Genomic DNA, 15,170 nt, shown 5'->3' with positions numbered 1-15,170 from the left:
ACCAGAGTAATTGCAAATTCCTCAACTGATTACCTTTCAGGGACCTTTATAAAAAAAAGAAAAGAAAGAAAAGTATGCATGTGGGTGGTGGGCATGGAATGTTACCAGCTACCACATAGCATTGGACAATCTCAGGAAATCCCCTGAGTTGCAGGCGAGCTATAGTAGAGGTAGGAAGCAAGTGGCAAACATCTCACGAAGGAAGGAGGCACGCACACGCACACGCACGCCATTCGCCGCATCTCGCCATGCACTACTGCTAGTGCAGGTTACGATTTTCACTTTGAGTGAATACTGAGAGTAGCTGTGCCAGTGATGACCTCCGTTCTTGCACTGGAAGCCCGCAGAAACGGGAACAGATTGGAATAGGAATAGACAGGAACTTGGGTTCAAACTTTGCTGATTACTCAGAGAAATAAGGAATTTGCCCTTGAGCGCGAGGCAAACTACTGTTTTCTTCGGGAAAACAACCGAGGCGCAGGGGTCCTTCAGGTCCTGTCGAGTTCCTTCTAACATGTCCGCGCCAGGATGACTTCAAGGTCATGACGTGGGTCGGCGTGATAGCGGCAGGAACGTTTGTATTGGCCACGGTCTGCACCTAGTGCTCGAACTGCCATCCCCAGATTGTCAGCGTTTTGCAGTTTTTCACAGTTCATCAAGAACACCCCTTCCTCTTTTCTCAGCAACAGGAAGGAAACAGTCAGCAGAATTACAACTTCTGGTGAAGATGATACAAAATTCAGTCCCTGACCCACACTGTATGTTTATCTAGCGCTGGTGTAAAAGCTCAAAACAACATTGTGGAAAAGAAGGAACTGTTCAGCTCTGCACATGGGGTTCCGGGTGGTGCTTTTCCTGCAGTGAAATCCTCTTACCAACTAATTGAAGACCTTTCCCTTTTCACATGCATTTTTTTTTTGCCTTGTGCACAAGAAACCAGTCAACCAGATGGCCAAAAGTTCTTTGTAAAATATATTTTGGTCCAAAAGCTGATTTGCAAAAATACATGACGTGCAATCATAGGTTCAGGAGGCATTATTCAGAATGAATCTTCAGTGTCTTTCCGGTGTATTGGAATAGTTTTATCATTGCTCAACAGTTCTTAAGGCTAATTGCAATTGAAATGTAGTGTTATTTTCTTCATTTTTTTAAAACACATCTAACAAGCCACCACTACAGTTTCATTGAAGGTAATTTACAAGACAATGAGAGTTGCTGTACCTCAGATCAACATATATTTTTAGCTATTTGACAAAGTCATGACCTTCATCAGTCTGATGCACTAAACATTTCAATCTTTCGGAACCCGAGTCAGTCAGACTCTGGGCCCATTCTCAGTAGGTGCTTTAATGCTGGTTGACAAATGCCCCCCACCCCACCTCACATTATTAGTTCTTAAACAGGCAGGACCGGTCCCAAATCAGCATTTGGTCACAGTCATGTCATAAATTCAGACTACTCCCTGATCGCAGTGGCACGCAGGGAGACACTTTCTCTCAGGCTGGCTAACACGTTCCCTTTTTTTCAGGCTGTGGCAGCTCACAGAGACAGGGCTGGCTCTAATGTTCACAGGCCCAGATTTAATGCTATCAAAATTTCTAATCCCCACACCAAAACACGATCCCCACCAATACGGTTTACTTGACCTCACCTTACGGAACTGGTGAAAAACACTATATAGAACGTCCATTCAAATACTTTCAGCGTTGGCCTGAACCAGCCCGGCCCTGTGGAACCAATCTAATTGAAATCGAGAGAACGGGCCCACTCAGTCGCCGTGAAAACACAAGCCGGTCTCCCACAAAGTCGTAATGTTTGCACATAGAATAAAGCTCTGCTCCTACATGTTTGGCACTCCAGAGAGCCGAAAGAAGTGGCCCATTTCTACATATACGAATTAAGCTTATTTCTTAATGCCTGGTACCTAGAAAAAACATGGCTACGCAGTACAGATTTTCAAATAAGAGTTAAGATTAATCTTAGTCCTTTTCTATAAATCTACAAAAATGGAGACAATAGGGATATCTGACCCAGCTCTGATCCAGTTAAACTCACTGTTAAACACAAGTATTCTTTTTACAAGTCTGCTTCCAAGTATCCTTTCCTGAGTCAGAGTGCTTATAAGAAATTTATCTCACAGATGTTAAAATTTAAAAATAAATATATGCAGTAGCAGTAGTACATACTATTACAACAATGGAAGTAGTCTTTTGGCAGATCGCCCAATATCAAAGATGATCCAGGGCTCAAGAGAAACTTTTGCCCAGTTGCCCCGGGGGACCAAATTTGGGCCGTTGTTAACCATCTTGTGCGGTCTGGTTGCCCTGTTGTCAACCAAGCACGGTTGTGCCCTGATCTCACTCGGTTATGAACACGACTGAAATTGGTCAACAATTTTGTCAGCCTTGGCAACCAACAGCGGATGCATGGTTGGCAACTTGGCAACCTCTTGTTTAAGTCAGTGTCGGTCCCTGTGATCTGATTGTGCATTATTTTTGGTCAATGTCACAAAGCAAAAATAACTTTTATCTATCAAACCAAAAGGAGGAAGACGTCTCCCCGGGAGGCTGTACAGATTGTTGGCACAGAGCGGAGCGCGACATTATGCAAAAATGTTTGAGATGAATTCACGAAATCGCTTGGCATATTGTTCGGGGTGGACTGTGGAGATCTCAGCGCCGGCCTGGAAGAGAGGGACGAACAGAGCAGAGACAAGAGAGGGAGACGGAAGAGCGAGAGATTAAAATGTGGGGCCACAGATATACTTTATGTGTGTATATGTCAATACATTTCAAGCTTACAAAAACAAAACAAATGATAAAACTCCCAAAAGCCAACTCTGCACAGGTAGGGGGTGGGTGTTTTGAGAATCTGTCAACTGCCCTACATCTTCTTTCTTCCTTCTTTCCTTCCTTCCTTCCTTCCTTCCTTCCTTCCTTCCTTCCTCTTCCTCTTGTTACTCACCCCGTGTTTGACGGTTTTTGCTGCATGAGCGGCTTTCTTCTTGGTATCGTACTGAGTGAGGACGTCAATCAAGCCCATGAAGTAGACCTCCCTCTGAGGCGATCCTGAGAGAGAAACAGAGATTTCACCGGGAACACACTGACTCTTAACGTGCTCCTCTAAACCTGAGTGCCAATGTGAGGGCAAAGTGATATTCAAATAAATCGTAATTATTGTTGCTTATAAAGGGACTGTATCTAAAATTGGGTTATTTTATTTATTTTTTAGAGTATGAATTACAAATAATTGTATTTAAAACACACACACACACACACACACACACACACACACTTTTTTTCACGAGAGCCATACAGTATATTCACTTGTTGTACAGCACAATCTGAAAGCCTCTTTTCTTGCCTGAAATCCAAAACCATACCTGGAACACTAGCGACTGCGTACACGTCAACATAGGGGTCAAACTCTCCGGGCCCCAGGGGTTTGCAGGAGGACATGTAGCCCGCGATGCCCTCAGGGGAGGTTCCGTAGGAGCCCACCGCGGGGGCCGCGGCCAGGCCGTTCTCCACCTCGCCCTCCTCCTTGTTCCAAGGCTCCTCGCCTTCCTCTTCCTCACGCTCGGCCCGACCGATGTCGTGGATGCCGAGAAGTAGGCTGTAGTCCATGATCTTCAGCTTTACTAGGAACTGAGAGAAGATGGATAAATATCAGGGGTGTGCATCTCTCCCCTCTAAGACGATCCAATAGGTACAGTATCTAGATACATTCAGGGACGATACATTTTAATACGGAATGAGTCGGCCCGATTCAATGCCACGCAATCGGATTCAGTTCTTACCATTTGTTTAATGTAGACATTCATTTTCCATTTTAAATTTAAATAAGCCAATTCTATAAAAGTGCCTTTGCTTACCTTCAAATAGATATATTTCATATAAGGGAATCCCAAGTATTTCATGTTACTTTATGCCATGCAGATATATATAATATCTAAATATTGTGATTCTGATATAGTAATATATAATATAATATTACAATGGCCCTGGGTACATTGGAGAATTTTTAATTCAGTCAGTTCTAATGTGTTTTACTGCAGGGAACACACTGACTCTTAACGTGCTCCTCTAAACCTGAGTGCCAATGTGAGGGCAAAGTGATATTACATATAATATAAGCAAAGGCACTTTTATAGAATTGGCTTATTTAAATTTACATGTCCTCCTGCAAACCCCTGGGGCCCGGAGAGTTTGACCCCTATGTTGACGTGTACGCAGTCGCTAGTGTTCCAGGTATGGTTTTGGATTTCAGGCAAGAAAAGAGGCTTTCAGATTGTGCTGTACAACAAGTGAATATACTGTATGGCTCTCGTGAAAAAAAGTGTGTGTGTGTGTGTGTGTGTGTGTGTGTGTGTTTTAAATACAATTATTTGTAATTCATACTCTAAAAAATAAATAAAATAACCCAATTTTAGATACAGTCCCTTTATAAGCAACAATAATTACGATTTATTTGAATATCACTTTGCCCTCACATTGGCACTCAGGTTTAGAGGAGCACGTTAAGAGTCAGTGTGTTCCCTGCAGTAAAACACATTAGAACTGACTGAATTAAAAATTCTCCAATGTACCCAGGGCCATTGTAATATTATATTATATATTACTATATCAGAATCACAATATTTAGATATTATATATATCTGCATGGCATAAAGTAACATGAAATACTTGGGATTCCCTTATATGAAATATATCTATTTATTAGAACAAGTCTTGCGAGAGGGAATGTGTGAGCACAACTTGGTGCTGGGGGGTGTGTGGCAAGACGGAGAGAGAGGGACAGAATGTGGAGGGAGAATTTTTCGGTTGTCGAACAATTCAACGGTGTAGGTTATGGCCAAAACAGTAGCCTGGAAAGTCACGATAATTGTAATTACAACCGTGTGGCTTCTTCCGCCGTCTAGAACGTTACAATATCATCATCAGTTGAAGCTCTGGACGGCACGTTGAGACGCAGGTCGGGGTTCAGGTTGATCATGGGTTTAGAGAAAGATTTAGATTTAGTTTGTTGCCTTAGCATCTTACTTGTATGGAAAATGAGAATCCTAAACCTAAACCTGCCCCAGTTCTCATTTTAGATCTATTTATTTTTGATCGTTTCTACTTGTATGAAACAAACATTTTAAACCCAACTAAGGACCTGTGTCGCACCACCTTGGGATCAGGGCACACACACACACACACACACACACACACACACACACACACACACACACACACACACACACACACACACACACACACACACACACACACACACACACACACACACACACACACACCATTTGCTTCTATGTAGTCCAGTAGGAGTAATGTAATAAGAGGGGAATGTCGATGCTGCCCCCCTGTGGTTGAATGTTGCAACAACAGTGGAAAGTTCCATCCTATGGGGCACCCACCTCTACATCTTTATTCAGTTTCTCCATGAACTTCTCCTTCTGCTCCTCAGTGACGTACACCTTCTGCATGTTGTTCCTAAAGTCCATGTCCTTGAAGGTGGGCAGCTCCTTCACCTTGTACATGAAATGCATCTTTAGCTATGGGTGCTATTGGATTTAGAGGAGCCAGATGGCCAAATACTGACAGTGTCAAATCACATAAACATAGATATTGGTTAAAAGATTTACCCTTTCTTTGTCACTGGCTTCACGCGACACCAGAGAGCCCTGTAAAAGCAATTACATTTTTGCAATCACTGAACCATAGTAACCATATGCAGTATGCATTTACCTAAATGCAACCATATATTAACGAGAAGAATCTCTCCATAATCACTTTCCTCCTTCCTCCATAATCATGTTTGTCCTAGAAGATTCTTCCTCACCTTCAGGTCATATTTCCTGTGCACCACCAGTCTATGGCTGAACATGTTCCTCATGACTATCAGGTAGGTCTCCTCACTCTCCACACTCACACGGTACATGCCCAGGAACTGGGGCAGCAGGGTGCTGCCGTGACACTTCACAATGTGCTGGATAAAAAAAAAAAAAGTCAATATTTAATCATTAATCATAACATTGTACTTATTCCAGTCTTAGCACTTTTAATAATATCATTGATAACATTAACATCGATATACTGCTGGTGAAGCCAACAGCATGTCCCCAACAGACCAGACAAAATGAGTGCAGAAGATGCAATGTTTTGCATGAAGGGAAACTGCATATTGTATATTAAATTTTAATTTCTATCCATTATTCTCCATTGGTGCATTATAGGAGTAGGACAAAATAAATTGTAAAATAATTCTGGACTAATGAAAGCCCTCACTCCATTGTGAGCTGTAAAAATGAGAGCGCAGTGATATGGTGAAATCAGTCTCTCAAAACCTCAAACCAGAATACAGCAAAACTCAAGACATGCATGTAAACAGTACCTCTTTCTTAGGATACATTTTTCTCATTCACACACATAGTCACATTTAAACCAAGGTCACTGGTGAGAGAATGATAATTCATCTTGTCATCCGGATCCATAAACATAATTAGCTTGAAAGGCAAAAGTTCCAAATTAATGAAGTAGGACTGGGCCACGAGGAAGAATCATGAGGAATGTTATGGAATCTGCGAATATATTCAATACAACATTTCAAATAATTCAAACTCTTATCACATTGAACTACAAGGTAAAGTAAAGTACAGTACAGGCTCATTTAGCCAAAGGTCACAGAAATGTTTGTGGTGTTTGTGTTTGTGGTCAAAACATATTTTTCAAATAAAGCTACAGAAAACCTTTCACACCAAATATGACACATTCGGCAAAAATTTTGAACACACCCATGTCCATCGTGCCATGACAACACATGGCAGCTATATTATCATATCGCTCAGTCCCATTAATAACGCCTCTTTCCCCTGATATTCAACTGTTCTGCACCGAGGACTGCACTGTTCTCTACTCCAATTAGTCTTTGGTACTGTGCAAACATCATTCAAATTAAAATTTCAAACACTTAATTACTGCAAGGTTCTTTTTTCAGTTTTCCAAAAAAGCCTGAAGTCTGTGGCACTCTCTCACAGAATGAGCCAGAGCTTTGATAACAATGTAGTCATTGAGCGCCAACAGAGGGGAGCTGTGTTGGCTCCCTCCGTCCTACAGCTTTTTGAAGGCTGTGCGACCACTGGCTACACATTCCACTCACAACTCACAGCAGCCTGGAGTTTACTTTAGCGGGATGCTTGTCTGAAGTTGTACCAGGTTCTCTCAGGAACCGACCTGACTCAGCTATTCAAATGCAGCCAATTACTCAAGGTTTCGCTGCTTGAAAGCGATGTTTTCTAGTCTACTGGTTGTATTGGCCAATGCTTGAAAGTTTTAGTTGATAAAAAGACTCACACCTGCCCCCAACCCCTCTCGAACATTTGCTTGGACAGCAAAATCGATAGCGTTACTACTCCATTATTTGCCAATTAAGAAAAATAAAAGGTTGGTAATGCTGTTAAGCACCTGCACATCAGGATGATACCAACCGCATTTGTAAGAATGTTTGGTTCACCATTAGAAAACGACGGGGCTGCACTAGCAATAGCTTGCACGGGGAGGTGTTGGAATTTCAATTGTAATCTTTGTTACGCCGGTGGCAGTAGAGAGAAAGTAGTAAATGAAGAAGAGCGCAAACAGCAAACATGGCTGCACGCATAGCTTGTTTGTGCCGAGGAGGAATTGCTGTTCACGGTGGTTAATGAACCGACAAAAGCACCAAAAAAGGGCTGGTCTGTCCGTCCGCCCGTTCCATGCAGAAACAGGAGAGGGGGGCTGAAGTTGTGTTCTGCTCAGCATTTCATTATAGAGGACTACTTACTGAGCTATGGAACGGAGATGCGTGATTATTCTCCCTCATTGCAAGACTCTCTAAAAAGACACGGCACATAAAATACAAAAAAAAATATATATATTTGTAAACTAAACTTAATTTACGATAAAATCACCAAACCTGAATGTTTGTTGATAAAATTTAGTCTCTGCTCAAAAAAGTAATTGGTAGACTTTGACTTTGACATGTGGCTTGTGCTGCGGATCGATTTTTCTTCAACATATTAGAAATAAAACAGCAAAACGTTGATCTTGCATCGCTTCCAATGCATTTCCAGGAAACCTCCCTCGTGCCAAGTCGCAAAATCTCGGAGGTGCCGCGACGTCACAGCTCCCCACATGCCATGGCGCCACCCCAGATGATGTCATTTGAGCCACGTGCTCCCTCATGTGCTTTAGGCAAGTATAAAACTATCTTTAAACGCCTGGGTCTTTCTCGTGAAATGGCTGAAAAGAGGATCTCTGTGACATCCTCTTTAACGGTAGCCCACTTTGAAAAAAAAAAATTAAATACAGGACAAAAATGCCCTCATTTTCTTCAACAACCCCTCCCTGGGACAGGAATAGAAGCATTTCTCAGGGAAACACCGTTCGTGCAATTGTGTTCGACAGAAGGCAATGATTTTGACATTTGCGACAAACGTGAAATCCTGATCGGCAGGTGATAAAGAAAGCAGCATATTTGTCACCACACCGTAACACTGAAACCGGTTTTTCAAAAATAAAATGAAGATAATAATATTTCATAAACAGAAACACTGATAGTTGAGTAAGGAGGAAAAGAAAACACAACGGAATTTAATATATATATTTCTGTTTAAATTTCTGATATTTTGGAGAGCGTGTCAGACAGTCCGGTATCTCAGAGGAATGAACTGAAACGGTTTCTACTAAGCCAAGTTCTCCATTAAAGTGGACTTATTATGCTCCTTTTTACTACGGTAATAGGTCTCTGACGTCCCCAAAACATGCTTGTAAAGTTTTTTGCTGAAAATACCACTCAGATTATGCATTCCAGCCCTTCTAACATGCCTCCAATCCGCCTGATTTCACCTAATCAGTCCAGCGAAATCTGTTTGCGAACAAATTTGAGGCAAGAAATAAGCAATCCAGTTGCTGAATCTTCTCTCATATCAGATCTACAAGGCGTCATTTAAAAGTTTGTTCTGACTTTCACCACAGTGTCTGGACCAGCACGGGAGACGACTGGGGCTTGGCGCTTTTCATTCTATTACGGAAATGTGGAAAATAAAATACATCTACAGTTTCGTTTGGAGATACGCGGAGCGAATTGCACACCGCAGCCTCCATTACAGTCAGTGGACACACGCACACGCACACACACACACACACACACACACACACACACACACACACACACACACACACACAGCGGTGTCTGGAGCAGTGCGGTGTCTAGAGCAACACAGAGCTTAGCGCACCGCAGGATACGGCCGGGGCTTGAGGCCTTATGTTGCATTCAATTACGGAAACGTCGGAAAATAAAATAGAAGCATCTATGGTTTTGTTTGGAGAAATGCAGAGCGGATTGCATGCTGCAGCCTACAGTAACCTAACATAGACACATACATACACACAGAAATGTGAAATTTTTTTTTTTTATATTTACATTTCTCTCATCTGCAGTTTTGTCACGGACAGTTGGCATTACTTCCTCTTTCTTTTTAAATATTTGTGGTGGTCTCTGCAGCCAACAGAGCACTTCCCATGCTTAGCTCTTAGCTTCGATGCTAGCGGGTATGGTCGCGCTCCCGGTCATCGGTGGAGTTACTCAGATGTGGGACGGTCCTAGTTCTAATGTGTCTCAATGTGTTTTCTGCACAGTGAGATCAGAAGAGTTATAATTAAAAATGATGTCAATGTCAGCCTGACACTCAACCAAGAGAGGTGTGAAAACAGGTTGGACATGACGGAAACGGCTGTGTAATTTGTATTGGGCAACCAAATACTGCAAAATAGAGTTTTTATCAATAATGTCAATGATATGAAAAGGATATTTTGGCCATATTGCCCTTAATATAAGGATACTATCAGATAATATCAAATTTGTCACAAAACTAAGGGCCATTATTCACCTTCTGTTAATGTTTACCCAACCAGATTTACTGTATTATGAAGTGTTGAGTAGGCAGTATAGTACAAACAAACAAAGAACTTTCTCCAAACACCATTGTCAACCCACTCAATACCAAGAGTATTCACAACGATACAGCGAGGGAATGGACTGGAAAAGAAAGTTGAACTCTACCCTGCTGATCAACCAACCATGTGATATTCGGACCATTTGTAAACATGTGGATGTGAGCCAACCGTTGGCACCATGAGCCTTACTGACAGCCCCACGACTCTTTTTGTTTTAAAACACACGGCGCTGGGTTTGTGCACTAACCATCGGGTGCTTACCTGGTGGTACTCGGATAAAATGTTGTGCATGTCGGCCACGTCCTCGCTGGAGATTTGCTTGACAACCAGTGTGCGATCGTAGGAGTTGAAGAGCAGCCCCTCTCCCTGAGCATCCACACTCCTCATCGGGGCACTGCGGGTCAATGACACCTTTCACCGCGGGAAATGGAGAACAACCATTTTAGAGAGGTGGCAATTTAATGTTGTGAAGTCAATATTTTTCTTCGTCAAAGCTTTGAGGCTGGATCGGAACATCAGGACGGCATACCTGGTAGTCCAAATCCTCGATTCCAAAGCGCTCTCTCAGGTTACGGAAGACCTGAGGACAGTATTCTTTGAACTTAAAATGTCCCGGAAGATTCTCTCTGATAAAAGACAGACAGTGAGAAACAAGGTTGTGTTATAGTTCGGGCTGTCACAATCATGAAATTTTAGTTGACCATTAATCCGTCAGACAATTAATTACAATTAACAACTCATTTGTCTCTACGTTACCTCATTTTATGCCACTATCATAGTGCAATATTATAATAAATATCTATCTATTGCAGGATAGCCATTTGAACAGTGAAAATAACTCTTCACTTACATTTGCCAGAAAGCTGATTCAAACTCACTTCATTCCCATTTTATTTATAGTGTTATCTCTAACATTGGTTTCAAATTCCCTTGACTTTTAGATGGGAACATAGGATAGTAGAATCTTAACAACTTTCACCATCTGCTCCAATAGTCATGATTAGGCGATTATGTAATAACTGTGAAAGCTCTAGTTATAGTAACATTCATCCGCACTGAAATAGCCAACGCATGATGCATCAAATAACCACTGAAGGGCATCTTAAAAGTCCTTGAGAGTCGACTGGGACCATTTCCACCCTGCGGCAGGTATACCGAGCTTGGTGATTCGAGTGGCATACTTGTTGAAGAGGTGGTTGTTGACTTTGATCTTGGTGTTGGCTTTGAAGTCATCGGGCAGGAGCATGACAGGAACAGGAACCTGGTTTAGATCATTGATCTGTGGGAAGCCAATTAACACATTTAACCATTTACCATAGCGATGAAGGTGACTCTTTTTTCAGATTCGGTTGCCGATAAAATAAGTGCAAGGTAAACCCGCAAAAAAATAGGCAATTGATTCCATTCCCATTGCCCGTAGACGAGTATGACTTTCTTTTCTTCTTTTCTGGTGTGTCACGTTCAACGTCACAAAAGTGCTGGAAAAGTGCCGTGTCATTATTCCAGTGTGATTGGGGGGGAACCTAGAAAGCAGCACGGAGCATCCATGCCCGCATGCTGCCGGGCAGCCAGCTGCTGAGCAGGCAGGCTCGCCGCGCATCGGGCCCCGCCCTTCGGCGGCAGGGAGCAGAGACGCTCCTCCGGTTGAGAGGACGGCTTGGGGCGGTGCTGGAGCGGCTTTGAGCCTGGCGGGGAACGTGAGTGGGGGTCTCCTCTCCGTGTGTGCACCAGCCACATGCTCAAAACATTTCATGGTCCCGCATGCAGGAAATAAAGTCAATAACTTCTGATTTTGGATTCTAAATCGGATATAAAATGATCGAATGATACTCCTGTCTATTATGCGCCAACGTCTGGAACGCCAAGGTGTGTCGCATTGCGCCTGAAAAGGGGTGGAAATTAGCGTGTCTACCCAGGTGTCATGTTTCCATTACTGCCGAAGCTGGAGCTGGAGCCCATAAATACCCTGACTTCTGCAGAGTCATTTGTCCTGGGAATGAAGGCCGATTGTAACCTTTCCCACCAAAGACAAAAGCCAGATGTTAGCAGGTGTTGGAGGGTTTTTTGTGCAGTGGAAAAGGAGCTTTATTTGTCAAAATGATTTATTTAGGCGTAAGTATGCAAAATGTGGATCCGAAAAATCTGTTTGCCCACACATTGATTTATTTGTGGCAGCCCACCACAATATCAACATTGACCGCCACATCCCTGAGTCCCAGCCCCTGAAGACTCTCTCTCGCTCTCCGCGGGATGTACGGGAACCGAAACCCAGTAGCACTACGGCACGGTTCCTATACGATCCTGTATCTACTGGACTGAATCGCAACACAGATTTCGGTGCCCCATTTCAGTGCCATGCCGCCACCCACGCCATCAATCAAACATTATCGCTGGGACATATGACGCGCCGCAGCTTTCCTCCCCTGTGCGACTCAGTCGCCGTCTGAACTTTTGGTTGACAGCCAAACAGCAGCGGCGCTCGTCAATGTCACATTATGGTCGCTTAGCCAATCAGATAAAAGAGGCGCGTCCGAAAGGTTTTCACTACAGATAACGTCCGGTTCATACAAACTGTAAGTTATTTGTTAACATGTGACACGTGAAAAATAATTAAGGACAAATGAGTTTAGTTCATAAAAATCTCTAAAATAGCCCCGATCTAAACATTATATATAATTTACAAAAATAAGAAGAACAAAAAAAATTAGGTCTTGGATCTATTCATTGGTCATTCTAATCGAGCATTACAGCCTTTGAAAGTAATATGACACCGTTGATCAAAAACGCAGATATGTTTGGGTTTGGCTACGTCCTCTGAGCGTCCTCTGAGTGAGTGATTTGCACAGCAGTCTCCCTCTCCATGCGTAATGGAGACATTGGAGGGAGAGCAATCGTGTGTCCCGTTGCTCTAAATAAAGCATATAAAAACAGTGTTTTTAATTTAGATGCATATTTTTATTTTACTCAATTTCCTTATTGAACGAAACAAAAAAGCACCATGCGTAACGCCCCAGTCAACTACCCCACGAATAGAACCTAATTCTGTGGGAAACACTGGAGTCCGATAGGGAATTTGACTTTTCACGGTTGCTATGGGTTGCTATGTACTCTGGTTGCCATTTTTGAGGATCACTTCCATTCATTTGCATAGAGAAATAGCGGGAACATACAAAATGTGCAAAAATTGAGAACGGGGGAGAGTAAAAGAAGGGCCGAGGTGTCACATGCAATGGGTGCAAGATTTTCAGGGGCAGTTTTTCACCCGACAAGACTTCCCAGACGTCGTTTAACTCGAAAATGCAGACCGACATTCACAGTCAATGCGAGTGATGCCCCAAACACTGTACGGTGGCTCGCTCCAGCAACGTGACGTCAACTTCACATTCCCCACAGAGAAATTAAAGGTGTCGAGACAATACTTCTGTCAAAGTGATATATTTTGGTGAAATGCAAAGTTAGTAAAGAAGTCCAGTAATTATTTTCAGTTTGTGAGTCAACGATTCACTCACTCGCTCGCCCAAGCGACTCCTTAAACTGGATTCGTTCACTACGAACGATTCGCCAGTCTTGCGTCACTAACTTACTGCTTACGTCATCTTACACGGCGGTGACGTCAACATTAAAAGAAAAAACCGCGTTCTTACTTCCTACATGTCAATGTTGTTCGCTGATGAATGATTCCTCACTTTCAGTCACTCATGGGCCAAGAGTTAACAGTAGAAGCAGACACTCCGGATACACCTATGTGGGTGGCTGTCAACCCAGCTGGCTAACGTTAGCTCAACTAAGCTAACTCACCTCAAGTTACTTTACTGTGGAGAGCTGGCGTCGACGTTAGCATTAGCTCAGCTACGGTGCTACATAATTAGCTTAACGCAACTCACCGAGTGGTTCACGCCCCACATGAACACGCTCAGAACCGGGTCGCTGGCCCGGAACACCTTGACCTTTTGCTGCACAAAGTGCTTCTTCTTGGTCTTCGTCTTGGGCGCCAGTATCACCATGGGGCTGGACGCAGCCCCCGACGTACCGATGGAAGCCATGACGCCTGTAGTTGCTTGCTTGGTGACGGTGACTTTCCCGCTAGCCGACAAGCTAACGCTAGAACTCGGCACTGCTCTCCCCCTCCGCGCAACTTATCCGCCGCTCTCCCTCAAATCGAACGCCCCATTGTACGCGTTCCCTCTCCGCTGGGCAATGTTGGTGTATTCGTAATGTCAAACGTCCCCCAAACCACATCCTACGAAGCGAAATCAATCATTGTTGGTGGGATCCAGGTTCGGCCAAACGCGTCGCGGCCCAGAGGCGCCCCCTAGGGACGGTCCGTGGTGTGGACCGGGCGCTCGCTCCAGGACCGACGCTGCATTCCGTTGGAGCCGACCTCGGGTAAACACCGAGTTCCTGCCGCGAAAGGCGCAAGGAAACGGCCGTTTAAGTTGGAATTTCGGTGCACGTCGCTGGGTCTGAGTTGGCCGCGATAACGCACCCGACGTGTCAGCGTGGCGACACGCTGTTGACCGGTCGATTGAACGAAGGGTCCCCTTTGGGATGGGTTTACATTCGAAAACACGTCCAGCTCCGATCTAAACTAAACCCAAGTTTTATTGTTCAGTGAAGACGCACCTTGTAGATTTCAGCATTCACAACCAACCATGCCAAGCAGGCGCACATTTACCGCAGTCGCCCCGTGTTTCCTCGAACAGAGTCAACGGAACACCATTGGCTCGGAATGTCCGATTTCCGAGGGTCACCGGAATGCAGCATGACAGGTGGCAGTGTAGGAGAATGGACACCTTGCATCAGCTGACCTTGACCAGAAGTAATAGTAATGGATTTATTACATAAATATTATTAATATTCAATATTAATAATAATTCACTTAGTATTCATCAGCACAACACATGTTATAGGGAGGATTTGGTTGAGCAAAAGCACTTCATGTTAAAGTGGTAATCCGTGAGATAGTTTTGTCGAAAACAAAATCCTGTATTTGATATCTGTCCCATATTTCTCAGAGGTGCCCATTATTATACAGCCATTTAACATATTTGTGTTAAGCGTGCGCTCCTCTATGCTGTTTCCATGGTTGGTGGCAGGGTCCGCAAGGTAAGAAGTGAAAGTCAGCCCCAGGGAACCTGATCAGCCGGCGTACGTGAACGTTCACAAAAAAAAACAACG

General features: G+C 43.6%; 1 protein-coding gene across 1 annotated transcript; it reads right to left on the bottom strand.

The window, feature by feature from the left end:
• Positions 1–953: 953 nt before the first annotated feature.
• Positions 954–14,291, bottom strand: pip4k2ca (phosphatidylinositol-5-phosphate 4-kinase, type II, gamma a). The gene is made up of 10 exons (XM_080014790.1): positions 13,877–14,291; positions 11,174–11,271; positions 10,522–10,618; positions 10,254–10,403; positions 5,842–5,988; positions 5,645–5,683; positions 5,417–5,530; positions 3,383–3,647; positions 2,965–3,068; positions 954–2,683 (listed from the first exon to the last, which is right to left on the bottom strand). Exons 1-10 carry the CDS (start codon positions 14,033–14,035, stop codon positions 2,603–2,605), a joined length of 1,254 nt encoding a protein of 417 aa, XP_079870916.1. The 5' UTR covers positions 14,036–14,291; the 3' UTR covers positions 954–2,602.
• Between the last annotated feature and the right edge of the window lie 879 nt (positions 14,292–15,170).

Source organism: Zeus faber (assembly GCF_960531495.2).
Source record: "Zeus faber genome assembly, chromosome: 15".
Classification (NCBI taxonomy): domain Eukaryota; kingdom Metazoa; phylum Chordata; class Actinopteri; order Zeiformes; family Zeidae; genus Zeus; species Zeus faber.
The sequence above is the reverse complement of the archived record's forward strand: the minus strand, read 5'-3'. Positions and strand labels throughout refer to the sequence as shown.